General features: G+C 44.9%; 1 protein-coding gene across 2 annotated transcripts in view; it reads right to left on the bottom strand.

Annotated features, from left to right (window-relative positions):
* Positions 1–2670: 2670 nt before the first annotated feature.
* Positions 2671–26618, bottom strand: part of YBX3 (Y-box binding protein 3) — a 37038-nt gene continuing 13090 nt past the window's right edge. The window contains exons 4-10 of one of the 2 annotated variants that reach the window (XM_084617299.1): positions 20716–20805; positions 19763–19885; positions 11555–11755; positions 9561–9655; positions 6325–6496; positions 5487–5587; positions 2671–3242 (exon numbers count right to left, since the gene is read on the bottom strand). In XM_084617299.1, coding sequence (XP_084473425.1) covers positions 5522–5587; positions 6325–6496; positions 9561–9655; positions 11555–11755; positions 19763–19885; positions 20716–20805 — 747 coding nt within the window. In that variant the 3' untranslated portion in view covers positions 2671–3242; positions 5487–5521. The remainder of the gene's footprint in view (positions 3243–5486; positions 5588–6324; positions 6497–9560; positions 9656–11554; positions 11756–19762; positions 19886–20715; positions 20806–26618) is intronic. The other variant, XM_084617300.1, reaches the window with a different exon arrangement.

Here is a 26618-nt window from a genome sequence, read left to right as displayed (position 1 = left end):
ACAGTCAGGAATCTTATACTGATTTCAAATAAAGAGATCCTGTGGGGCTAACAGAACCTATCTTGCTGCTCTGGAATGGAGGCTTGTTTCAGGGACCTTTGCAGTTGTAAGACCCTCTCCCAAGTGACAGCGAGCTTGTAAATTTAGGCCTTAATGCCAAAGCCTGATGGAATAGGTATCCTGGTTTCCCCCTCCCATTCACAGCATGCCCCTTGAACCAGGGGCTCCTGTGGTAAAAAATGGTTACTAATGTTATGTAGCCAGTGTTGTTCAAGATGTATTTCACATGTCCATTCCACTCTCATGGTTTGCAGTTACCACAAATAGTTGGATTGACAAATGGACCGGTTTAGTCCTGTCTACATAGAATGCCAAAGCTTTTCTAACATCTAGGGTGTGTTAGTTTGCGCCTCTCTACTAGCATGTGGTTTTGGGTAAAATGTAGGTCAGTAAATCAAGTGGTTAATATGAAAATTAGATACATTAGAATGGAATCTCAGATGACAGCACAAATGTATTTTATCCTTAAGGTGGTGTGGATGTCAGAGCATGCAACTCAGCAACTCTCCTGGCCAAAGTGATGGCTACTAAGAAAGCCACCTTTAGTGATAGATAAAGCAAGGAACATGTTGCTAGAGGTTCAAAATGGAGGCCCCAGGAACCTTGACTAAACTAAGATCAAGTCCCAGGGGGAGAGGAGGGGAGACAGGTTCCCTTAGCTCAGGGATGGGCAAACTTTTCGGCCCAAGGGCCACATCTGGGTGGGGAAATTGTATGCAGGGCTGGGGCAGGGGGTTGGGGTGCAGGAGGGGTCCAGAGTGCAGGAAGGAGCTTAGGTCAGGGGTGTGGACTGTGGGAGGGGGCTCAGGGCAGGGAGCTTGGGTGCAGGAGGGATGCAGCAGGGGATTGGGGTGCAGGAGGGGGCTCCGCATGCTGCCCTTGCCATGCCTCCAGGTACCTCCCGTGAAGCTCCCATTAGCAGCGGTTCCCCATTCCCAGCCAATGGGAGCTGCGGGGAGCGGTGCCTGGAGGCAAGGGCAATGCACAGAGCACTCTGCCCCACCCGCCCAGGGGCAGCAGGGATGTGGTGCTGGCTGCTTCTGAGAGTGGCATGGGGCCCACAGCCCAACGGAGGGCAATCCCGCAGGCCGGATCCAAAGCCCTGAGGGGCTAGATCCGGACCGCGGGCCATAGTTTGCCCACCCGTGCCTTAGCTAAAGGTACAACTTTTCCAGGCCCTTCAAAAATCTGACTTTCATAGTTAGAAAAATACATAAACAGTTGTCCATGAGGATGGAAAGCTGATACAGCTGCCAAGTGGATCTTGAAAGCAATAACTGCCAACCATTGCTGTTTTAGGTGTAATAGTCCAGGCTATGGAAGATTGAGGACTGCACTGGTGAAACTCCAGATTAACGAGACCAGAGGGAAAAATGTTTCCACTTTGACATGTAAGTAGACCTGGTGGAGGGCTCTCTACTATTTAAAAAGACACTGCAAACTTTTTCTGAGCAAGACTCCTCCTTAGGATTTACCCATGGAGTTTCCAAGCTGTTAAATGAAGCCCCTTCAGTTTCAGATGGAGCAGCTGACTGTGATTTTAGGAGATTAAGTCTAGGTCCAATGGAAGCAAAATTGGAACCTCCATTGGCAGATGCAGTAGAGTGGAGAATTAGTGCTGCTGGGGCTATTAGTAAAGATCAGATGGGACCATGCTCTCGGGTTATACTAACACTCTGTGTAGGAGTGGGATCAGGGAAAAAGTGTAGCCGAGTTTGTCTGATCAGAGTAGAAGGAAAGCCTCAAGGAGCTGGGACTGTGACCTTCTAGGAAGCAACAATGATGGCCTTTCCTGTTGGTTTTGGTCGCAAATAGGTCTATCTGGATACATCTGTGCAGAAAGACCATTGTGAGAACAGCCTTTTCCCTTGACTTGAGGTAACGATCCAGAATATGAGCTTCCCCTAAACACTTTAAGCAGCTTGAGTGTGCGTTGCACACAGGCATTGGCCTAACACAAGAGATACAAGGTTGAAGTCTGGTGACTGAAGCATCCCTTGGCACAGAGAAATGGAAATCCCAAACCAGGGACCAAAAAAGAAACTAATCCTATCTACTATAAAACCAGAAAATTATTATAAATTTTCAAGAAAAATACACAGAGCATTTACTAAGGCACGTCAAGCAATTCCAATGACTGTCACGGGCAGTAAGAAGCAACTGAGGCGGCTTTGGGAAGCCTGGACCCCTTTATACCAGCATACAGTGGCATGCAGAAGAGGGCACTCAAACTGCCCTGATGGATACCACTGAGGGAAAAAAATTTCCGACAACTGCAGGTGGGGCACATACACACAATGGTGGAATGTGCAATCACTCAGAGAAGGGGACACACAGTTTGGTTACACTGGTTGCAAAAGCAGGAGGGTAGTCTCAGAGAGGGGATATTACAGGTGCTTTGTGACCACCGTACACTGGCTGTGTTGGCACAAAGTTGACACAACACAAGCATGTCTGAATTTTTCTGTAGTGTCCAGCATGCTTTTGGGCACTATAAACAAATCAAGTGTATTCATAACAGCAGCTATCATTTTGTTATCTAAGTGCTGAAAGATCAAAATATAGTAGTTCAGCTGTTTTAAAAGTAATCATGGAAGAGACACTTCTACCTTTCGTTTGTTTTGTTTTTTGGTAGTTAAATCACTTTTATTTGTGAGGAACGTCACCCACACTGCACATTTTCTTATAGATCTTACAAAGGAAAGCAGAAATTTCTCCTCCCCGTGTCCTGAAATTAAGCAGGACTGGCACAAAAAACAAAAAAAAAAAAATCCCTCATCACACCTGGGAGGTTTTAGCACCAGCGTCCAGTAAAAAAGCTTTTGACTTAAAATTTCATTTCTTTGGTTGGGGTTTTCCCCCCCACCTTCTCTTTTCTTAGTTTGGTACCAAAAGAAAAACTGGAGGGGAAAAAAAAAAAATATATATATATATAATAGCGAAATGGTGACATTTTAAAAATCCCCGCAGTTGCCGTGGAAGCTGGGGAGGTCGCTCTGACTCTCATTCTCTCTCTCTCTCTATGCGTCTGTTGCAGGCGTTCCCTGGATCTCGGCTGCTGGTATATTTTTTATTTCTCTTAAGTTCCGATGTTTCAAATCTTCATTGTTTTCATCACTTGTTTTCATTTTATTGCTTGGATCTTTCTTTGGTGTTATTTTTGTAATTACACTTTAGGACACCTGTAGGAAAGGTCAAATCGAACAAGTGATTTCTTTATTTAATTCTTCAAATATCCCCCCTCCATTAACTCCTAGGCCTTGTCTCCACTAACTTTTAACCAAGTTTGTAGCTACAACAGCAAGGAATGTGGTATAAAACAATAAACCTGTAAGACTATTGGCTCTAAGAACAGCTTTTATCCTTGTACAACATGGCTAGTAGCTGTGACCAGTCACAGTGTGCTTCCCTTCTCAGTGACCTTGTCTGGAACATGATTGTCTACTTGTAACCAGTTAAATTTCACTTATTTTGCAGTGTAGACGGACCCCCACTTCCCAACAATGCTTGTATAACCAGTTGGTCCACCGTCCTCCAAGAACTTTGAGGACGTGGTCATCCTGCAGTGTACTGCATTCCAAGTTGCTGGTGTTGCTCTACGTGCATGTCCACCAGGCACTCTGCCCCCTGCTGAGGTGCTCTGCGACAGTACCAGACATTCCCAAAATGCACTGACAAACACAGTGAGGTAGTGTAGCAAGTACAGACACAAACACCATTGACACATGGCTGTGTCATGAAAAATGCTCATGTATGGACACAGCTCACCCAGGTTTGTCTCAGCTGCACGTCTCATGACCTAGTTACAAAGATACTGTTGAGTCTTATATGCATATCATCTAAAAATTGTCTGATGGAAAACTGACTTTACTGGAACAGTGTGATTAACACAGTTGTATCCCAATACAATCATAAAAACAGTTTGATATTCCTTGTATGGATGGGAAGAAAAAGCATGGCCTCATGTTATGCAATTATGGTACACAGGCCTTTAAATATCAGGGGCCCTAATCCATCTCTGATGCAATTCCTTTGATATCAATGGAGTTATGCCAGGATGTCATCTGGCCCCAAGGCTGAGCCCCAAGTAAAATCTTCAGGATTGCTCCTGATCCATTCTATTCTGAGATGAAGTCTCTCTTGCAGCCATGTTCCTCACCCCTATTCCTAATGTCTGGTCTTCCGCCCACACCAAAGTCCTAGATGAAGTGTGGGTTGGATATGAGCATGGGGGCAGACCCCAAAAAACAGAGAAAAATAATCTTTAGGGAGGGAAAAAAAATGGAAAATAAGGAGGAACAGGTTGGACTTCAAGTGTCAAGAAAAGGAAACCTCCATCTAGAAATGTCTCTGGGACTGGGGCAGTGGACCCTGCACACACAGCTAAGAGAACTGCTGAAGATTTGAGAATCATTTCTGTGCTATGGAATATAATTGTGGCGCCAGCTGCCCAAGGCTCCATGGCTGCCATCAAATAAACCCAACTCCCTCCAGCTGCAGTGTCTGAGAGGATATTGTCAGGTGACTTTTGTGAGCCTGTCATGGAGACAGACAGCCCTGTCAATGTGCAAAGGGGAAATTAAGATGGTAGTGGCCTGCTAATTACTAGGCCATAGAGCAGTGGTCTCCAACATTTTTACACCCAAGATCACTTTTTGAATTTAAGTGCAACCCAGGATCTGCCCTGCCCCACCCCCGAGGCCCTGCCCCTTCCCCAAAGCCCTGCCTCACTCACTCCATCCCCCGCACACTCTGTCACTCGCTCTTCCCCATCCTCACTCACTTTCACCAGGCTGGGGTTGGGGTTCAGGAGGCGGTATGGGCTCTGGGCTGGGGCCGAGGGGTTTGCAGTGTGGGAGGAGGCTCTGGGCTGAGCCTGGGGCAGGGGGTTGGGGTGCAGGAGGGGGTGAGGGCTCTGGGAAGGGGGTCAGGGCTGGGGTGTGGCCTCCCACCAGGCAGCACTTACCTCCAGAGGCTCTTGGTTGGCGGTGCAGCGTGGCTACCGCTAAGGCAGGCTCCCTGTCTGCTCCAGCCCCACGCTGCTCCCGGAAGGGGCCAGCGCACCCTGCTGTCCCTGGGGTGGGTGGCACCTGGTTCCATGCGCTGCCCCCTCTGCAAGCTCTGCCCCCGCAGCTCCCATTGGCCACAGCTCCCCGTGCCCGGCCAATGGGAACTGTCGGGGCGGTGCTTTCAGGCAGGAGCAGTGCTCAGAGGGAGACCCCTGGCCCCACGCCACCTCCATGGCCGTGCTGGCTGCTTCCAGGAGCGGCATGTGGCTGGGGCAGGCAGGGAGCCTGTCTTAGCGGCAGCCCTGCCGGAGATCGCGATCAACTGGAAGATCCTCTAGGATTGACCAGTTGGTAACCAATGCCATAGAGCGAAGGAGAAAATTTCGCTCAAACTCTGGATTTTCCTATATTCCTTACCTGAGGGATGGTAAAGGTGCCTTGGGAGCCGGACATTATTCAGCACTGCTCTGCTCGGTCACTGGAGCAGGGTTCTCAGCAGGTATTTCGGCCACCTTGGTCTGAAAGAACATAGTTGCATGGAATAGGCAAAGTGATGATTTCCAGCCCCTTCCTCTATTCAGTATTAGTATCAATAATTGAGGCTTGGAAATCCCAAGAAAAATGAATCCTCAAACATTGACCATAGTAGAGTTTTGCCTTTAGCACACTACTTCCAATTCAGCTCCAGCACGGAAGGAGGAGATCAACTGTCTCATGTGGTTTGCAGAATGAGACTCAGTGCCTTTCATCGCTAAGCTTCTTGCTGGACTCTGCAACTAGGTCATTGGGACTGACTGGTTCAAAACAATCAAGGAATGGGATTTGAAGCCTTCACCTCCAGGGCATTGATTCCAATACAGACCCTGTTTGAAGAGAGATGGATGGCTCAGAGGGAATGGGGAAAGGCAGTGGAGTTCCATCACCTCAAGGACACTGGATCCAGTTCAGAAATGGCCAACAGTTATTCCCATCTGATGGCTGTTTACCATCCTGTGTGAAATGAGTTGGTTCTTGAGCAAGTTTCTAGTAGGACAGGTGATTATATCAAATACAACCACCCTCACATATAGCACCAGTTTTGGCAGCCTCAACACTTACCTATGATATCCCCTGCCCATGCCTTTCAGCACAGGGTTAGGGACACGGGCAGCAGGAGAGGGAAGCTAATAGCTACAGAGCTGTCTTAGGTGTGCATGTTGGCAGCACCAGTCCCAGAACTCAATATACCTCTCCCCATTGCCAGGGATGCTCTCACCTCACTGCCATCTTGGGATGGAGCATTGGGCGGGCGGGGTCGTCGCCGATAATTGTATGGGCGCCGGTATCCACGACGGGATGGCTGCTGGCTCATAGCATTAGCCTCATGCTGGTTCTCCTTGTTTTCAGCCTCTCCGACCACTGGTGCAGGGCGTGGACGTGGGGGTCCTCTGAACAGGAGGAGATGCAGAGAAAATAGATATTTAAAAAAAAAAACAAAACAAAAAAAAACCAGTAATTGCTACCAGTAGAACCTCCCCAAGTGATAAGAGTCATCTCAAACAAGTTCCCTTTCAACTCTAGCAGACCAAACTTGAACTGGGTTCAGCTGTGAATCAGAGATGGTGCAGACCCATGAATTCATCCAATCTATCTCCCTGCAGCTACAAAGGACAAGATACCCACCCCAACCCCTTGTAGGCTTCCTTTCCTACCCTACAAGAACACTGTCGGGGAGTGTCAAGCCAATACAATTGAAAACGGTGACCAAAAAACTTACTGCCCACCACCCAGTTTCCATTAGTTATGTGGCTTAAGCCATCCTGACCCTCACCGTAGGAGCTAGGGGCCAATACAGCTTTCCAAAAAAAGAGGTTTAACAGCAAAGCCACAGTCTCTCTGGATTTACAGCAGGGCAAAATCCTGCCCACTGATCTCACACAGAAAACAGTATGTAATTCACTAGCTTCAAATGTACAAGTGAGTGATGTCATCCCCATAGGAGGAGCGCACAGAGGGGATATGGGACTTAGTCAAGGTGCACAAGGCTTGTGTTTATGGCACTAAAGGATAATGATTCTAGTCCCAGTTCTAACAGAATGAGTGTGATTTATGCAGAGTCTGTGTGAAGAATGTGGAGTCATTACAGCTGAGCAGAAGATCTGACCTTACTCCAGATGAATGCAGTTCAGGGTACCTTATCTCACACTCACCATTCATGCCCTCTTTGTGGGATGAATGAGACACATTCAGGACAAGCATCTGAATGGTCCTTTCAAATTGGAGGGGCTTAGTTCATTAGAAGTGGGGCCAAGTCTCAAAAAAAGTTTGGTGGTTTCCAGGTTCAAGCCTCGGATGAAAATTAGGCAAGTCCTGATTTTACCTAAACCTGTTCCTTGTACCAGTCCTACTCATGAAACCAAAGAGGTCAGAGATCTCCACAACCGATGTGGTGGAAGCTCCATTGTGAGTCATTTAACACGAGGACTGGAGAATTTCCTGCTGAGTGAAGGGAACAATCCTATATTGCCAGTGGAGGATGTAAAACATGTAACCCAAAGAGAGTCCATGAACTTGCTGTTGGAAGGCACCAGCGCTCATGTGAAATCCACCTGACCTGTCACTGTGTTATTTTTATCCCAGTCATCTAACCAGTCATTTTGCTTTCTGGGGAGGAAGGGAGAAGTTCTCTAACCCCTCCCAAAAGCAGTCTGATGAGTGTCCCCCCCTTTAAAGTCACCACATTTTCTTACAGGAGTGGCAAGAATAACTCTGCAATACTCTCCTTTACCCAGCCAGTTATCTTGAGCATTCAAGAAACTTAGGGCATAGCTACACTTGCAGATGTAGAGCGCTTTGAGTTAAACCAGCCTCTGGAGAGCACAGTAGGGAAAGTGCTGCAATCTGTCCACACTGATAGCTACAAGCGCACTGACGTGGCCACGTTAGCAACTCTTGCAGCGGCCACAGAGAGCAGTGCATTGTGGTAGCTATCCCAGTATGCAAGTGGCTGCAATGTGCTTTTCAAATGGGGGAGGGTGGAGGAGTGTGACAGGGAGTGTGTTGTGTGTATGTGGGGGGAGAGAGTGGGTTTTTGGGGGGCTGAGAGCATGTCAACATGCTGTCTTGTAATTTCAGACAGCAGCAGACCCCACCTCTCCCCCGCCTCTCTCTCACACACAGCATTCCACAGTAATGGTTGCTTTGTCTTGGGGCAGATAAGCAGCCGGCTGTCAGAAATGGAGCTTTCAAAGGGCACATCCGCATTCCTACAGCGAGTTCAAAACAATGAAAAGAGTGGCCACTTGACTTAAGGGGATTATGGGACATTTCCGGAGGCCGATCAGAGCGCAGGAATGCAACATCTTGTTCACACTGACGCCCAGGTGTTTCAGCCAAGGCGCAACAAGAGTTAACCTTCTTACTGAGGTGGAGTACCAGAAGTGCTCTAGCCATGGAGTCAGAGTGCCCTCTACGTGCCTTGCCAGTGTGGACGGGTAGTGAGCTAGGGCACCCAGGGCTGCTTTAATGCGCTCTAACTCGCAAGTACAGCCAAGCCCTTAGGCTTGCCTATACAGAGAAGACACTGTGGAATAAGCTGAAGTGTGAATTTAAAGCTCAATAGCTATTCCAGACTCTTATTCCACAGTAAGAGTGCCTTTGTGCAGTTTAGCTTAATCCAAGTGGACTTAATTTAAGACTTGGAAGTGGATTAAGCTAAACCACATGAAGGCACTCAGTTTGGAATAAGTGTACACACTAGAAAACTGTTGTGGAATAGCTATTTCCCCCATGCAGACAAGTCCTTAATCTTGAGGTCCTCCCTCAAACCTAGCCAATCCCCCCCCAGTTCCTGCAGAAAGTGTCCGAACAGCAGGATACTACAGAGTAATTGCAATGCTCTGATTAAAATCAGGACTCTAACTGTCCTTTTAGATCTTGAAGGGTAAGACTCAAATAGTCTGTCTACACTGCAAAAAACCCAGTCAGCAAATTTTAGAGCCCAGGTCAACTGACTCTGGCTTGTAGAGCTCACACTACAGGGCTTAAAAAAAAACAAAACAAAAAAAAACAGCAAGTGTAGTTGTTCCAGCTTGAGCTGAAGCCCAGCTCTGAAACCCAGCACAGGGGTAGGGTCTCAGAACCTGGGCACCAGCCCGAGTTTCGCTGCTGCGTTGGGCTGTTGGTTGGTTTTTTGGGTGCAGTGTAGTCATACAGGAAAACAGGTAATGTGTGACAAATTTCAGAATGTTGCCAATTGTTGAGACACCAGAGACTAGGGAAGAGGAATCACATACCCTAGTTCCACACATTCTCATACCCGCAGGCAAGTCCCATCACCCCTCCTTCAGCTTCCCCTCTGTAAAATGGCGAGAATGCTTTTTACACACATATCTTTGTAAAGTATTTTGAGTTCTGGGGATTCTGTACCAAAATGTTCTTAGGTACTATATAGGCACTGTGACAGCTTCAATCCAGTGGTAGCTTGGATAGGGGAGAGTGTATGGTACATACCTGCGATAGCGCGCGCGATAGGAGGGATTCCGATGGATTTGCTGATGAAGCTGTGCTCCTTCTGGGACCCCATCCTTGATTTCCCCATCACCACCCTAAGACCAAACAAAAGGATTATGGACATGTTGGCAGCTGATGGAGGATTTCTACACTACAGACGGTTGGAGTGAAAGCCAGCTAGTCCTTCCTCTTCTGATCATGGGACATGATATGAGAACAAAGGGGAACATGGTAAAATTAAACAACCAGTAAATTTAGAACAAAATCAAAGGTAATGTATGTTCATGCTGCATTTGGCTGACCTGTGGAACTCACTGCTGCAGGGCGTCAGTCAACAAATATGGCAAGTTTTTTTTAAAAGAAGACCGTATAACTTTGTCCATTAAAGGAACTGAGAACTCATACTTCAAGGTGCAAAATAATCAGTTGCAGGGGACAGAAGCTTTCAAAGCATTATACAATTAGCCAAGTGCATTATAGGGTTTTTTCCTTTTTTGGAATTGAAGGAATATTTAATATGCGAGGCACTATACTGGACTATATGGACCAACAAGCAGAACTGTCAGGAGCAAGATATCAGGGCAGATGGACCAGTGGTCTGTATGGCAATTCCTATGTACCAAAGAAGGAAGAACAACATGGTCAGAAGGCTCTTACTCTGACAAAGAAGAAAACTGGAAGTACACGAGCCAGCAATGCCCCTCCCCTTCCTCAAAGGAAACAGATGGTAGAAAAGCCACCTTAGGATGCTTATTCACTGCTCCAGAGAGGCAGAAACCTTACCAAAACTGCTTCTGACACATGCTTGGGAGTGCCCCAATCCTGGGCACCGTGTGTTCTTGTATTATTCATCATGGGGGGGGGGGGGGTTTGATATATATCAGGTCCTTCCTGGGGCTTTTCTGCCTCCAAAGTTTCCTAGAGACACAGAGCTGCTCTAAAGACACTTGCAGTTTCACATGCTGTGCCTGCATATAGCTATGCCAACTATTTTTAGCAGCCTGACAGGGGCAGCTGCTGGGGTGGAGGAGGGGTGGAGAAAAGTAGGGAGTGGAATCAAGACAAAGAAAAAAAACAAACAGAGAGAGAGCGCATGTGAAAGAAAACAGCACATCAGGTAATGCCGTTTGTTGGTGGAAAAACTGACAGACAGAAAAGTAACCAGAGGAATCTCCATCAAATGCTGGCTAAATGGATAGTACTGGTAGAGGTAATCAAATACAATCTGAAAGGTGTGAACACCCAGGAGGGAAAGACAACTTGGACATTTAGAGTGGTTTGAGATAGAACTATTACTCTTATCCTTTTGGAATCAGAAGGCTTGCAACATGCTACAAAACAGGTGACAGTAAAATAATCCCATAGTTTCAGAACTCCCCCCCACTTTCTTTCTTTACTTTCTTATGTTTCATGGGGTGGATAATGCCTGGGCACAGACTGAGTTAAGACAGACAGCTCTAGATCAATAGTTTCCTCCAAGCGAGATCCGTTGAACAGCAGATGATCCACAACAGGTGACATCTTTCAGAATTAGCAAAGGGGATGGCGGGAAGGATGGAGAGTTACTGGCTTGTCCACAAAGAATGAAAAGTTGGAGAACTACTGAAATATGAATACTACAAATGCATAGAGAGGCAACAAGTGTCCCATGGCTCCAGTGAACTCCACAGGTCATTGCAATAGAGATTACTGGGTTTCTCAATCACCTCTTCATCAGAGAAAGCTGAATCCTGCTGCCTCAGTCCTCCAAACCCTGCAATTACCATTTGAATGTCAGAATAATGTAACTGGATTATACCTTTTTGAGGGACAATTATATTGTTGTTTAATGAGGATGGAAGTGTACCAGCAGAAAATCAACCTCGAAGTTCAGTCACAACTGTGTCTGAATCACTCCACTGAGAAGCAAGTTCACAGACGTAGAGGCAGATGGGTCAGCAAGGGAGAAGGGAGCAGGGCAGGGAGGTAATCATAGTTTCCAGACGCTGTTTTACCTGCGTGCCATCAGCAGCATGGGAATAGACCCGTGAGCGACGGTCAAAGGTCTGTCCTGCGCGGTAAGGTGGGAAGAAGCGCTGCCGGTATTGTGGGCGGCGCAGCTGGTTCCGTGACCCTGGGATATGCCCTTCGGTGATGAGAGGATCCAATCCTTCACTGCTCCCGCTCCCCTCCTCCTCCTCCTCCTCACCCGGGTACTGACGAAGCAAAGAAACACAGAGTGAGAACCAGGAGGAGGAGGAGGAGGAGGGAGGGGGCAGATGTCAAACCAAGGCCTCCCCTACACAAAACCAATGTAATTCTAGACTGCACACACTTGAGCACCTTATCAGGGAGGAGACAGTCCCTTTCTGTGACTCCAGTGCGAATGCACCAGGTCAGCAACATCCAGTTCCAGGCACTGCAGTGCCAGAAGATGCAGTCACAATGAAGGGAATGAGGAGAAAACAAAAACAAAAACAAAACAAGAATGATGAAGGGGCTGGAAGGTCTGATTTAAGAGGGAAGGTGCAAAAGATGACATGCAGCCTATCTAAGGAACAACTCAACAGTGGGAAGGGGCATAATGTGAACATCAAGGAGCAGGAACTGATTTTAGGGAGAGGGAGGTACCACGGGCCATGACTGGAAGCAAATACCATTTCATCATTCCCTTTGTGTATTTGCCTACTCTGATCTTTGTGCCTTCTTCCATGCTAGCCACAGGCCTGCATTGTACTCCCTTATCCTAGCATGCATACCTACCAAATTTCTCCTCAAGACTTCCTTGCACTGCAAAGCCCAATGCAGATCAGCAGGCCCCTCCCGTACCCACTGCAATGGATGTGTGTGCTGTAGACAGATGATTACTAGAAAAGTCACACTCCCCCACATCTCTGAGAAGCCAAGACTAGAACCCTAGTCCTTCAGTTTGAACAATATAGGCCTGTACCATTTGAACTACAGGAAATCCCCTTTACCAGGCTTAGGGCAGGTATACACTTGCATCAGCACAGCTGTACCAATGCAGTTGCATGCTGTAGCGCTTCTGGTGAAGACGCTCTAAGCCAGTGGTGGGGAACCTGTGGCCTGCGAGACATTCTGCTAACGTTGACCGTCTGCAACAGTGGCTGCGGTTCACCATTCCCAGCCAATGTCCCTAGCACGTCCCTGCGGCTGCCACTGAAATCCCATTATGACAATATCACTAGTGCTACCAATTTTTCAACTGATCATTTTAGCAATAGCTTCCAGCCAATATACATGGCCCACAATCCCAAACCATTTCCTGAGCCTTTGACACTGCAGAAAAGTCCTACAATAGCCTACGTATCTGCCAAAGCCTCCATCTTCCCCATGGCAGCTTCCAAAATGCAATTTAATTTAAAACTCTTACAGCATATAGAAGAAAGAAAATTTAGGGGCAGTGTAAAACCTGTGAATTGAATACCCAAATAAATAACTGAGGGAATACTATACTAATTGGTCTTTTCATCTGAATTTAATTCAGTAAAATCATCCCCCTTTTCATTTAAATGCAGCTTCCAGAGAATTTCTAGTTTAGACATGGAATCCAGGATTTTGCTATAGTTTAGGTCAAGCTGACCATGTTGGGGCCTTGATCAGGGTGTACACGACACCATGATACTAAATGATAAAGAAATAAAACAAAATTTTATCACAGAATCTTCATCTAGGTCTCCCTACATATGTTGTGTTGTCTGTTGACTTCTGTGGCTTGCACACAGTTGACCATATGGTCACATACATGGCATCAACTGTTTATATGGAGCTTTACAAACATACCATAGGGAATGAGCTGTATCCTATACACTCACCCCCAAGAGTTGACCATTTAAATGTTTGTTCCTACTATCAGTGAAGTCAATGGCAGAAAACTTACTACAAACACTTACTACTACCTCTTCTACATAATCTAGAAGTGACATGCAAAAAAGTCTCCTTTTTCCTTCTCTGTGGAAGTACAAAGAAAGTGTGTGTTTCTCCAAAGTGGATTTTCTCTCTTTTTTGGGCTTTGAAACATCAAGACAATCAAGTCAGGTCTTCCCTGGTTTTTGATAGAGCACTACTACAAGGACCAGTGAATAGGAGTGGTAGCCTTTATAGCCTGCAATTGACAGGAATTGGGTGTTTGTGTTTTTTCACTAAGATCTTTTTCTCAGGTTTTTCTTTCCTCCTAACAAGCCGTTCACACCTTGGATTCTCCACTCTGTTACACCATGTTTATGCCATTGTAACTCCACTGACTTCAGAAAAGGTGAAGAGTACATGGAAATGATTTAGCAGAGTTAAGAAATAAGTGTATTAGTGTTTTTAGACAATAAAATAAAATCCTTTCCCCTCACAGTTCCACAGGAGACTGAAGCCTGGATGCCATAATCCTACCAGTTCTTTAGCCATCTATAAAGTCTTCCAGGAGGGAGTAGAAAATACCTGAATTTCTAATATTAAAAAAAAACAAAAAAACACAAAACATTGTGCAGGGGTCAGGAAAGACAAAAACATTTTAAAATATTCCTCCAGGTTTCTCCCCACTATAGATTATAAAGCGTGGGGGGGGAGGGAGAGAGAGACGGGGACGGACGGACAAGTCTAATTCCTCCACCTTTGCAGGAATATACCAGTTACTTCAGACTCAAGGTCCATCTAGTCCAGTATCCAGTCTCTAACACTAGCCAGTATGAGATATTTCAGAAAAAAGGTTAAGAACCCTGCAGCTGGGGTGGGAGGGCCTCCATGAAGACCTTGTCCTAATAGTCAGAGATTGGCTTTAATCATGAAGCTGTTTATCCCTTTCAAGACCTTCCTTTGAGCATTAATTATTATAACTCTGAATAGGCTTATCCCTATAGTGCTATCCCTCTTTGAATCTTTTTTAAGTTTTTGGCCTCAAGAACATCCCCTGAAAGCAAGTTCCAAAGTCCAATTATATATTTCCTTGTTAGTTTTGAATTTGCCACCTTTCAATTTCAACATTCCCTTGTTTTTCTGTTATGAGACAGGGAAAAACAGAAGCTCTAACCTACACACACACACACCATTTTATATACTTTTATCATGTCTTTTTTTAGTCATCTTCTTTCTAAGGTAAGCCATCCAAATCTTTTAATTTTTCTTCATATGACAGTCTTTTCCATGCTTATCCATTTTCATTGCTCTTCACTGAGCCCCTGTATTTTTGCAATATTATTTTAGAGGTGAGGTGACCTACACTGCATGCACAATTCTGAAGTGACCCAGTTCTCAGCTAGGCTATTCCTACTGTGCAGAAAGACAGAGGCAAGCTAATACAAGGGAGATAATCTTAAATGTTAAACTTTAAAAAGGAAACACCCAGAAGTTTGGTAGGGACAATAAGATATATATAACAGAACATTAATATAAAGTAACAAATACTTGCTTAGGAAAATAAACTGTAAATTACCATCACAAAAGAAATTTGTTAACACCATGTTGTGTCACCCCAAGAGAGAATCAGCACCTCCTCTCCCTGAGCTTCACCCCAGTTATTCCACCACCTTCACCTCTCTCTGGCTTGCGACGCTCCTTTGCTTTGACACTCCAATGACCACATCTCTTTCCTACAGGTCCACTCCTCTACCTGATAGCCACACTCATTCCCAAGGCGCCCAAACTGTATTCCCTGTCAATGTCCCAGTGGTCAACCTCATCATTCACAAGGAGGTATGCCCCTCACATCCAGGCTCCTTGCACACTGTGTTTCAGACAGTTAGCTTCCTCTGGCAAATCCCCTTTTTATCCCAGCACCGCCTCTTTTTGTCTCCTCCTTCTTTAACTACCTTCCAACTCCTTCCCCTCTCCCTGCTCTCTCATTGCCAGTCTCTCTCCAAGGACAGCATTCTATGCTACTGCATCACAGCTGCAGGCCTTAACATTATCCCTCTTGATTGAAACTGCAGGAGGGGCTAGTCCCAGGGCCAGGGCAACTACAATTCCAGATTAAACAGATCACTGATTCATGTAATGGCATTATATGCCATTTCTTATGCATCTTGTTCTCCTTTGACTGCAGCTGCACACTGAGCAGAGGTCTACACTGAGTTGTCTACAATGATGTCCAGGCCCTTTTCTTGTGTAGGATAGTTAAATTAACATTTGTCTTCATGTTGCCCATTTACCTAGCTTGGTCGAGTCTATGTACTTCCTCACAGTCCTCTCTAGTTCTGACTAACCTAAATAACTGTTACCTGCCGATTTTGCTACCTAACTGCCCTTTTTGTTGTTAAACACTAGACCCAGTACAGAAACTTGAGTCATCCCACAACCTTTTGCCATAACGAAAGTTGACCATTCTACTTTGTCTTCTGTCTCCTAGCCAGTTTTTGATCAAATGACAATACTTTGCCTCTCACCCCATGATACTTAGCATCTTTAGTAGCCTATGGTAAGAGACTTTGTCAGAGACATTTTGAAAGTCTAAATTAATTATTTCAACTGGTTCTGCTTTGTCCACTACTTCATTGACAAGGCCAAAGAATTTTAATAGTGTTGCACTAGATCTATTTTCCTTCGCAAGAATTGTAGTGAGTAGACCCTGTAATAAAACATCTGGAAGATTATTTTTAGTTATTGTTTCAGCCAGGTTACCAGGTACAGACGTACAGCTTATAGAACCTATCGTTTCACAGATCACTGAGCCGTTTTTTAAAAAATATATATCGTCACCCTCCAATCCTCCCATATAGCAGCTAGATTTAATGAGAGACTGAATGGTTTCTGCTAGTATTTAGGAGCACTACACTGTCCTGTTTATGTATCTGGATGGAGCACATCAGACTGTCTGGAATCCCACATCAACAGACTGTCTGGAATCCCACGTGTTCCATATGTCTTGTCTTTTATGGCCTTGGAAATACACACCCTAGTCAAGATCGAAGGCATCAGGGCAACTATGCTGAGTTGGGAAGCAATAGGTACCATCCTGAAAGTTTCTAACCCAACTGGCATTCAGGACCACTCTGATAAAAGGTGATACTTTGTGCAGGTTGAAAAGTGGGTTTCTTCCAATTAATCAACTATCCCAAAAACTGGAAGACGCTGAATACATACTGAACTGCTGAGGAGAGGTCCTGTGGAGCCTGTCAACCAGACGTGTAAACAAATATTGCTTAGTGTCTGAGGTGTGCAGCAACCACTATGAAGCACTTGGTGAACACTCACAGGGCTGTGATAAAGGAAGGACTCTAATGCCTTGTCTCCACACAGAACCTCAGAACTTGATGCAAGCATTTGGATGCTGCATGAAAGCAGGTGTTCTTTAAGGAAGCCATAAATGCCCCCCATCATGAACATCCTGAATGTGAATGGTTACATGTACCTGTTGAGGTTTCTGAGGTCCACAATGGGTCTCAGGCCATCATTCTTCTCAGGGATCAGGAAAGAGAAAAAATAAAATCTTTTCCCTTCAGCGTTTTTGTGGAAACTCCCCTGTAGCTCTTCTTGAGAAGAGAATCCACCGCTTCTGACGGAACTGTCTCAGAATATGGGTCCCTGAAGAGGGAGGTGGCAAGGTGGCACAATGAAGAACTGGATGGAGTATTTGTCACTGACTGTGTCCAGTACCCAGAAATTGGAAGAAATCCTATACTAGATACTGTAGAAAGAAAGACTGGATCCAGAGGATAGGGAGACAAGATGTAAATTGGTGCACAGCTCTCAACTACACCTCGCAAAACTTTTGGATAGAGGCCAATGCTGACTCTATCCAATGGCAACGAAACCTGATTCTATACTGCTGAGGCAAGTAGCAAGTTTAGAAGGAGGTGGAGCATATCACCTTTGGGGCTGTATGCTTTGGTGTTGTGAGGGAACCTGACTTTGAAAGTAGGAAGGGCAGACCTCCTCCAAGTTGAGGAAAAGGACTGCTATCCACCAAGAGCAGGCAGAGGCCTTAATGTTCTCTAGGGCTTCATCTGTTTTGTCATTAAAGAAGCCCAGGCCCTCAAAGGAGTACACTCCTATGGCCAACCATCCTTGACTTCTGTGCAAGGCATCATATGCTGCTTTTAGGGAGCACTTAGCAAGCACATGACCCTCAACAACCAGTGTCCTAGGTCATTTCTTCTGTTCCTCAGGAAAAAACTCCAGGATGTGTCTTGTGGTATCCACAGGGCATAACTGTAATGGGACATGTGGCTTACAGTTGGCCACCCAAAATCCTAGTGAGACAGGTAAGTAGGAACATCTACCAAAATATCCAGTTAATATCCCCTCTGTCAGAGAGGGTAGAGTGGAACACCTTACTGACCCTTCTTTCCTGTGCTGCAGGTAACAGCACGGAGTTTGCCAAGCAACACTATAACTGATGTCCTTCACGTGGTTTAACATAAACTCTGTCTACTCTCTTGGAAATGAGAGCAAAGAGAGCCAGATATCCTTAGGCACAGTTGTAGGCAGAGCAAGCTTGTCTCTGGTCTGCATCTGGAATCTGATAAACAGGGGATTGATATCTCTGGTGCCATAACCTTTTTTGCAGCTTGAGAACACTTGCCATTCTCCCCACTAGTTACTGAAACAGTATCTGTTCGTAAGGAGGGAAACAGATGAAGCACGAATTTGTTCTTCTGATGAGACACTATTCGTATGTGCCTACAAAAGGAACTTGAATGTTTCCTCTGAAGGAATCTCATACTATTCCACAGATGTGGATAGATCTAAGAGGTTTCTTACTGGTATCCGTGTCAGCAAAGACAGGCTGTGTCAGTGGCAGATGAGGAATAGGTGCCTGTGAGGGCATTGGTGCAGAGAGAAGATATAGTTTTGGAAGGGTCACTGGTGCCAGTGCAGAGATTGGCCTCAACCTCCAGCAAGGCTTTCATGGAGTCCTGTACAGAGGGCAACACAAGTTGAAGATGGCCCTGCAAGATATCCTTCCATGATACCTTGATCTGAGGTGGGGGTAGATGACCAGGGTCCTGAGGCTGAGTCAGGAGACCCTCCAAGTTAATCTCTGAAGGGGTTAAAAGGTACCCCCAAGGCAGTTCTGGATTAAGACAAGAGAAATCAGTACAGGCACAGAATTCAAACAGCAAAAAAAGCAAGTTGTGGGGTGGCTAGTTGCCTTGACAGTGGACCCCCCGCCAACTCAGGCGCACAGATATCAAAAGGCAACACTGCCACCTGAACCAATGAGGAATCCAAATTAGTTATGACAGCTCCTGAGAAGCATGGAGAACAGGCGACGGCAATGCCATAAGAGTCTTCAAGGCCCTCATGGATTGAAGAGAATAAAGGAGAGGGATGTGGCTTCCTCTCTCTTTGTTGTTGCTGCCTCCTCTGTCAATGCTAAGGTTTGAAATCTTAACAATTGGTGCAGATATTGCCACGGTGTAAATCTAAAGTGGCACCTGTGACGGATTTACACCCAATACAGAGCCAAGGAAATTCCGATCTTCGGCCCATGATAGAAGGTTGTTCTGGCCTCAGGGCTCCCAAGTGTGTGTCTTGGACCCTGTGTCAGAGGACCTCAGCACAAAGGCTGAACTGAATACCTTTGGCAGACCTGTCAGGTTACCAGGCTGTAGGCTTAGATTTGAGGCTGCAGGCTCATCTCAATCTCCCATGTGGTCCACGGAATGAAAGTATAGCACTCTGCACAATGCTTTACTGAATGGGTTTTACCCAGGCACAGGAGGCACCAAACATGGGCATCAGACTTTGGCATAATCACCGGGCGAAAGGTGCACTGCTTGAAGCCCTTGCACAGATAGGGGCCTAACATGGTCCCTGTACGGGCAAGGAAAGCAACTGTTCATTCCATCACTTTTTGGGCCAGCGTAGACAGAACCAAAAAGGAGTGAGTGAAGAGAATAGAGTGAGCACTTCACTGTGCAAAGAAATACAGGCACATTTTTAAGGCGGAAAATATTTTCACCACCAAAAGCCACTTTTCACATCCTCCTAGAGACAGACACCAGAGAGGGATCTCTTCAGAAAAGCTCAAGTGGCTGAGTGTATTATGTCAGCTCCAACACTGTGGACACATAATAATGGTAGAAGACAGTGGCCGGTTAACCTCTCCCCTCTGGGTACATCAGGAGGAACATACCACTTGCCTCCAAGTTCAGCTAGATTTGTTCATCATGACATAGAGCTTAACTTGGAATTCCCCACTCCTCATGCAGGGAATCTCAGGATCTGGGTTTGAAGTGGGAGTGCTGGAACTAAAAATGAGCCCAACTTACATTACGAGGTGGTCCACGGCGTCTGCCATAATAGCCACGTCGGTAACGGCGCCTGTCTGCAGCATAACGGCTGCCTTCCACAGGGACTCCATCTGGACCAGTGACATTGGCTGCTTCTGCACCCTGAGACAGAAACAGAGAGAAAGGACGTGATGAAAAACATGCAAGAGAACAAGAACCAAGTGGAAGGTGTACAGACCCAGAAAAAGGAAGCAAGATGGGGAATCAAAACACCTCCCTGTTTCCAGAATTAAGGCAAGAGGTGACTGTCTTCCCTCCAAATAGCAGGTTTCTTTGACGCTGCTTATTTTTCCATTCCTCACAAGCTGCATATGGCAAGAATGCACAAGCAGGCCAGGTATTCTCAACTTCATTTCCAGAAAGAGATTCACAAACTATAGGGAGTTCAGAAGAGATCAGCAAAATGATCAGAGGGCCAGAAAAATTGAATTGAATTATGAGGAACAAAAACAACACCACCCCTAACCAACCAAATAAGCCACACACACACCACAAATCAAAACAACCCTTGAATATCTACAGATTAGCTAAATGACAATTAACAGGGAACATGAATCTACAAGTATTTGAAGGGTACCAATACCAAGGACAGAGAGAATTATTCAGCGGGAACAAAAATGTGCATGTACAGACCCACAGCCCTCCTATTTAAGAAAAAATTATAGCCCATAAGAGTAATGGGATGACATTCAAGAGAAACAATTTCAAAGTGGAGATCCTGATATATTTTGCAAAGATTTATTAGACAGAACAATAGTCTCCCAAGGGAAATAGCAGAAGCTCCATCAGTAGAGTAATTTATCACTAGACTGGACAGAGCACTAGAGGACATATACAAAGGAATGATCCTACATCCACCCCCATTGGGAGAAAGGTGGAAATGGACTACTCAAGACCACTTAGGCCTCTCTCTCTCTCTCTGATTCTCTCACCTTCTCTCCCTCGACCACGTCAAATTCTACAGTCTCTCCATCACCAACACTGCGCAGGTATTTCCGTGGGTTGTTCTTCTTAATTGCGGTCTTTAAAGAGACAAAACAGTCATCTTGATCAAAAGTCAGAGGTGGAATGCAACAGAAATCAGATTCTCCCAGAGCAGTTCCCCTGTTAGCAAGTTAGTGGCTGGCAGCAAGCAGACAGAGTGGCTGCTATCCCTTGCCTCTGCCAAATCTCAGACTATTCATGTACAGCCTCACTGCTTTATTCAGAAAGGGCACTATCTAGTGATTTAAATGACCTTGAGCAACTTAGTATCTCAGTACCATACAATCCTTAGCAGAGCATAACCTCTACCTCAGAGTACAGTGAGAGATATTATTCTCATTTTTTAGACATGGAACAGAGGCACTAAGTAGATAAAGTTACTTGCCCAAAGTCACACAGGAAGTCTGCTGGATTGAACCACGGCAGGAGCCAAACCAAGGTCTCCCGAGTCCTAACTTACCCTCTTACGCTCCAGACCATCCCTACAACCCCACTGGCATCCACATTGGCAATTTCTCCCCATATAGTTCAGAGTACCATGGTATCTGTGACAAAGGCTCTTAATGCTGTCATGATAGTGGTGTTTCTGTATTATATAATGGAAGGAATATTTTACCCTAGGTGTTTGTCTGGGTAGTAGAACCAAGGGCAAGAAGAGGAGGCCCTTTCTGAAAGTCACTTAACAGGTCATTAATAATGCCAGACCAAGTAGCATTAATGGTTCCACCCCTTTTCCTAAGCAGCATCCTCCATCCCTGCCCCCCCCCCCCACCAAAAAGTTCAAACATGGTAAGTCAGAGAAAGAATCAGATTGAGAGATGCTCAGAGTCACAGGAGGATCTGAACTTGCTAATAGATACAAGTTAGTTCTGTTCCTGTAACTCAGGAGGGAAGTTCACCTAACTGCTTGTGGTGAAGCATTAGATTAGATTAAATATGCCCATATGCCATTTTTTCCTCTAATGCTCTGGTCCTTTGTCTTAAGAAGGTCGTTGGACACCATCATTGGTCGCAAGTCCTCAAAGGGAAGAGACAAGTGCCTGAAACCCACTTGGACCTGCATGGTGATAAGTGTTTTGTATACGTGGGATAGCGTACTTAGGTCCTGATCTAATTCCACACAGACACAAGAATGGGCAGGAGGCCCAAGACCTGACGTCCTTTCAGAGACCATAGAGGACAGAGGTCCAAAAAGCCACACGACCTTGACAGCATCTTGAATTTCTCTTCTCTGTGGACAGCAAAGGAGAGATGGGCAGATGTGAATTAAACTGAAATCTCTTGATGGATGACAATATTAACTGTGCATCCCTCTACCCAGACCACCCCCGCCCCCATATCCAGTAGTGCCCCCAAAGTTTCAACAAAGGGAACGCAGAACTGTGCAAGATGTTTGCAACAAAATCTGAAACATGCAAAACTTCTGGCTTTGGGCTCTGTTCCACTATCAAAGCTCAGCCCATATTCATTGAAAGGCTCCTTGAGCAATTAGTGGGCTACACCTACATCTACTAAAGTTAATGCAATTTATGTCAAAGATTTTAACTGAAGCACTATCATAGAAACATCGGGTTGGAAGGGACCTCAAGAGGTCATCTAGGCCTTCTTCTGGTGCTGAGGCAGGATTAAGTATACCTAGAAGTGTTGTCAAGCACTTTGAGATCTTCACATGAAAAAAGGTGCTATATATAAGAGCTAGGTATCACAATTAACAAACCTGGACACAGATTAGATCAAAACCAGGAAAATTTGATACCAGCACTGGATTTAGACTCTGGAGATTTGGGTGCAGTTCCTGCCTTCGATGCAGACTTCTGTGTGACTGTGGCCACATCATTTCATCTGGTTCAGTCTCTCCTAGCCTACTCCCATTTGTCAAATGAGGAATCTAATATCAGATTTACCTATATCACAGGGGTACAATAAGAATAAATTCATTCAAATCTGTGAGGTGCCCAGATGCTATGGTGACTGAGGACAGACTGGATAGTTTGTGGTATTATGAGATTTATGGATAGAAAGATTGCAATTCTTAATATTTCACTTAGAGAAAAAGGTGATAATAGAAATATATTATACATGGACAGATTCGGGAGATATACTACACAGAGACAAAACTAATTCTGAATGAATTCAAAATTGAAACAAAGTAAAACACACAGATTGTACATGAAGGAACAGTTCACAGTTCAGGACCTCTGCTGAAATAACCTTAAGGGATGCTAACAGAGCACTCAAGGATTTATGATAAGGCTATTGCAGAGAAACTAAATGAATTCTTTGCACTAGTCTGCACAGTTGAGGATGCGAGGGAGATTACGAAACCTGAGCCAGATTTGTCACCTAAAAAGAATGAGGAACTGTCCCAGATTGAGGTGTCATTAGAAAAGGTTTTGGAACAAATTGATAAGCCAAACAAGCAATAAGTCACCAGGACCAGATAGTATTCACTCAAGAGTTCTGAAGGAACTCAAATGTGAAATTGCAGGACTAACTGTAATCTGTAACCTATCGTTTAAATCAGCTTCTGTACCAAATGACTGGAGGATAGCTAATGTGACACCAATTTTTAAAAAGGGCTCCAGAGGTGACCCCAGCAATTACAGCCGGTAAGCCTGACATCAGTACTGGGCAAACTGGTTGAAACTACAGTAAAGAACAAAATTATGACACACAGAGATGAAATAATTTGTTGGGGAAGCGTCAACATGGTTTTTGTAAAGCGAAATCATGCTTTGCCAATCTGCTAGAATTCTTTGAGGGGGTCAACAAGTATGTGGAGAAGGGGGATCCAGTGGATATGGTGTATTTAGATTCTCAGAAAGCCTTTGATGGGTCCCTCACCAGAGGCTCTTCAGCAAAGTAAGCAGTCATGGGATAAGAGGGAAGGTTCCCTCACGTGGATTGGTAACTGGTTAAAAGATAGGAAAGAGAGTAGGAATAAATGGTCAGTTTTCAGAATGGAGAGAGGTAAATAGTGGTGTCCCTGAGAGGTCTGTACTGGGATCAGTCCTATTCAACATATTCATAAATGATCTGGAAAAAGGGGTAAACAGTGAGGTGGCAAAATTTGCAGATGATACAAAACTGCTCAAGATAATTAAGTCCCAGGCAGACTGCAAAGAGCTACAAAAGAATCTCTCAAAACTGGGTGACTGGGCAACAAAAAGGCAGATGAAACTCAATGTTGATAAATGCAAAGTAATGCACATTGGAAAACATAATCCCAACTATACATATAAAATTATGGGGTCTAAATTAGCTGTTACCACTCAAGAAAGATCTTGGAGTCATTGTGGATAGTTCTCTGAAAACATCCACTCAATGTGCAGCAACAGTCAAAAAAGATAACTGAATGTTCAGAATCATTAAGAAAGGGACAGATAAGACAGAAAATATCATATTGCCTCTATATAAATCCATGGAAAACCCACATCTTGAATACTGCGTGTAGACGTGGTCGCTCCATCTCAAAAAAAGATACATTGGAACTGGAAAAAGTTCAAAAAAGGGCAACAAAAATGATGACAGGTATGGAACAGCTGCCATATGAGGACAGATTAATAAGACTTGGACTTTTCAGCTTGGAAAAGAGACGACTAAAGAGGGATATGATAGAGGTCTATAAAATCATGATTGGTGTGGACAAAGTAAATAAGGACATGTTATTTACTCCTCATAACACAAGAACTAGGGGCCACCAAATTATATTCATAGATTCATAGATACTAAGGTCAGAAGGGACCATCATGATCATCTAGTCTGACCTCCTACACAACGCAGGCCACAGAATTTCACCCACCCACTCCTGTGAAAATCCTCTCACCTATGTCTGAGCTACTGAAGTCCTCAAATCATGGTTTAAAGACTTCAAGGAGCAGAGAATCCTCCAGCAAGTGACTCGTGCCCCATGCGACAGAGGAAGGCGAAAAACCTCCAGGGCCTCTTCCAATCTGCCCTGGAGGAAAATTCCTTCCCAACCCCAAATATGGCAATCAGCTAAACCCTGAGCATACGGGCAAGATTCACCAGCCAGATACTACAGAAAATTCTTTCCTGGGTAACTCAGATCCCACCCCATCTAATATCCCATCGGACAATTAGCTTATTTACAGGAAATGAAATTAAAATGTAATGTTTGCTCTATCTGTTAGACACCACCACCACCAACTGAACTGTTTCCTCCTTGTCTAAAATGAAGTTGTGTATACACTCACACAAAGGTGTTATAGATGTTCAGGTATCTTCAAGGGCTTCATGTTGATTTCAGATATGCAAGTACTACATATATAAATTCATTAATAGGCAGAAGTTTAAAACAAACAAAAGGAAGTATTTTTTCACACAATGCACAGTCAACCTGTGGAACTCCTTGCCAGAGGATGTTGTGAAGGCCAAGACTATAACAGAGTTCAAAACAGAACTAGATAAACTGTCATGGAGGATAGGTCCATCAATGGCTATTAGCCAGAATGGGCAGGGATGGCATCCCTAGCCTCTATTTGCCAGAAGCTGGGAAAGGGTGACAGGGGTTGGATCACTTGATGATTACTTGTTCTATTCATTGCCTCTGGGGCACCTGGCATTGGCCGCTGTCAGAAGACAGAATACTGGGCTAGATGGACCTTTGATCTGACCCAGTATGGCCGTTCTTATGTTCAAGGGTTTCCCTAGGCTCTAAAATTTGATGTAAACAGGCAAGAAGTCTTCCTCAAAAGATGAGTAGCAGCACTGTCCTGTCTTACTGCTGTGCAGTATCAGCAACATGTGTGAAACCAAGATTGACTCAGCCCTTCCATCTCAGAGGTGAGAGCATTACAAATTAAGACACACTGGGCACTCAATAGTTAAAAGCTTGTACAACAGGATTTCCTTTTCCAAAGAGAAGCCTATTTGGAGAAGTCTTCTTCCTGTATCCTCTGATGATACAGTCATATCGTGTTACTATGACATGTTAAAAAATAGCCATGCTCCATCCAAGAAGCAACTGCATTTCAGTGCACACACCTTGAATACTGCATGCAGTTCTGGTTGTCCCATCGTATGTTAGAATTGGAGCAGGGCAACAAAAAAAATGTTTAGAGCTATGGAACAGCTTCCATATGAGGAAAGAATAAAAGGAGTGAGACTTTTCAATTTGGAAAATAGATGACTAGGGGGATATGATAGAGGTCTATAATATCATGAATGGTGTGGAAGAAGTGAATAGGGAAGTGTTATTTACCCCTCTCATAACACAAGAACTAGGAGTCACCCAATTAAATGAAGAGGCAGCAGGTTTTAAAAACAAAAAACAAACAAAAAGGAAATAGTTCTTTACAAAATGCACAGTCAACATGTGGAACATGTTACCAGGGGATGTTGTGAAGGCCAAAAAACTAGATTAATTCATGGAGGATAGGTCCATCAATGGCTATTCACCAAGATGGCCAGGGATGCAACCTCATGCCCTGGGTATCCCTAGACTCTGATTGCCAGAACTGGGAGTGGATGACAGGGGATGGATCACTCAATGATTGCTATTCTGTTCATTCCTTCAGAAGCACCTGGCATTGGCCTGTCTGAAGACAGGATACTGGGCTAGATGGATGATGGGTGTTTAAGAACATAAGAATGGTCTGACCCAGTACAGCCAAAGAGGGATAGAGACCTTTAAGGGTGCTAAAGGGGCTGCAACTAGAAGAAATTAGTTGAAATTTCAGGAGGAAAGTTCCAAGCAATATTTCATCGTTTATTTCATTTTGGAATAGCCATAGCCTCCCAATGAGAATGGTAGAGGCACATCACTTGGGTCATTTATAACTGGTAATAGACAAGAGACCTAGATAACACAGCAAAGAATGATCAGACT

Source organism: Lepidochelys olivacea, assembly GCF_965140295.1.
Source record: "Lepidochelys olivacea isolate rLepOli2 genome assembly, chromosome: 1".
Taxonomy (NCBI): domain Eukaryota; kingdom Metazoa; phylum Chordata; order Testudines; family Cheloniidae; genus Lepidochelys; species Lepidochelys olivacea.
The sequence above is the reverse complement of the archived record's forward strand: the minus strand, read 5'-3'. Positions and strand labels throughout refer to the sequence as shown.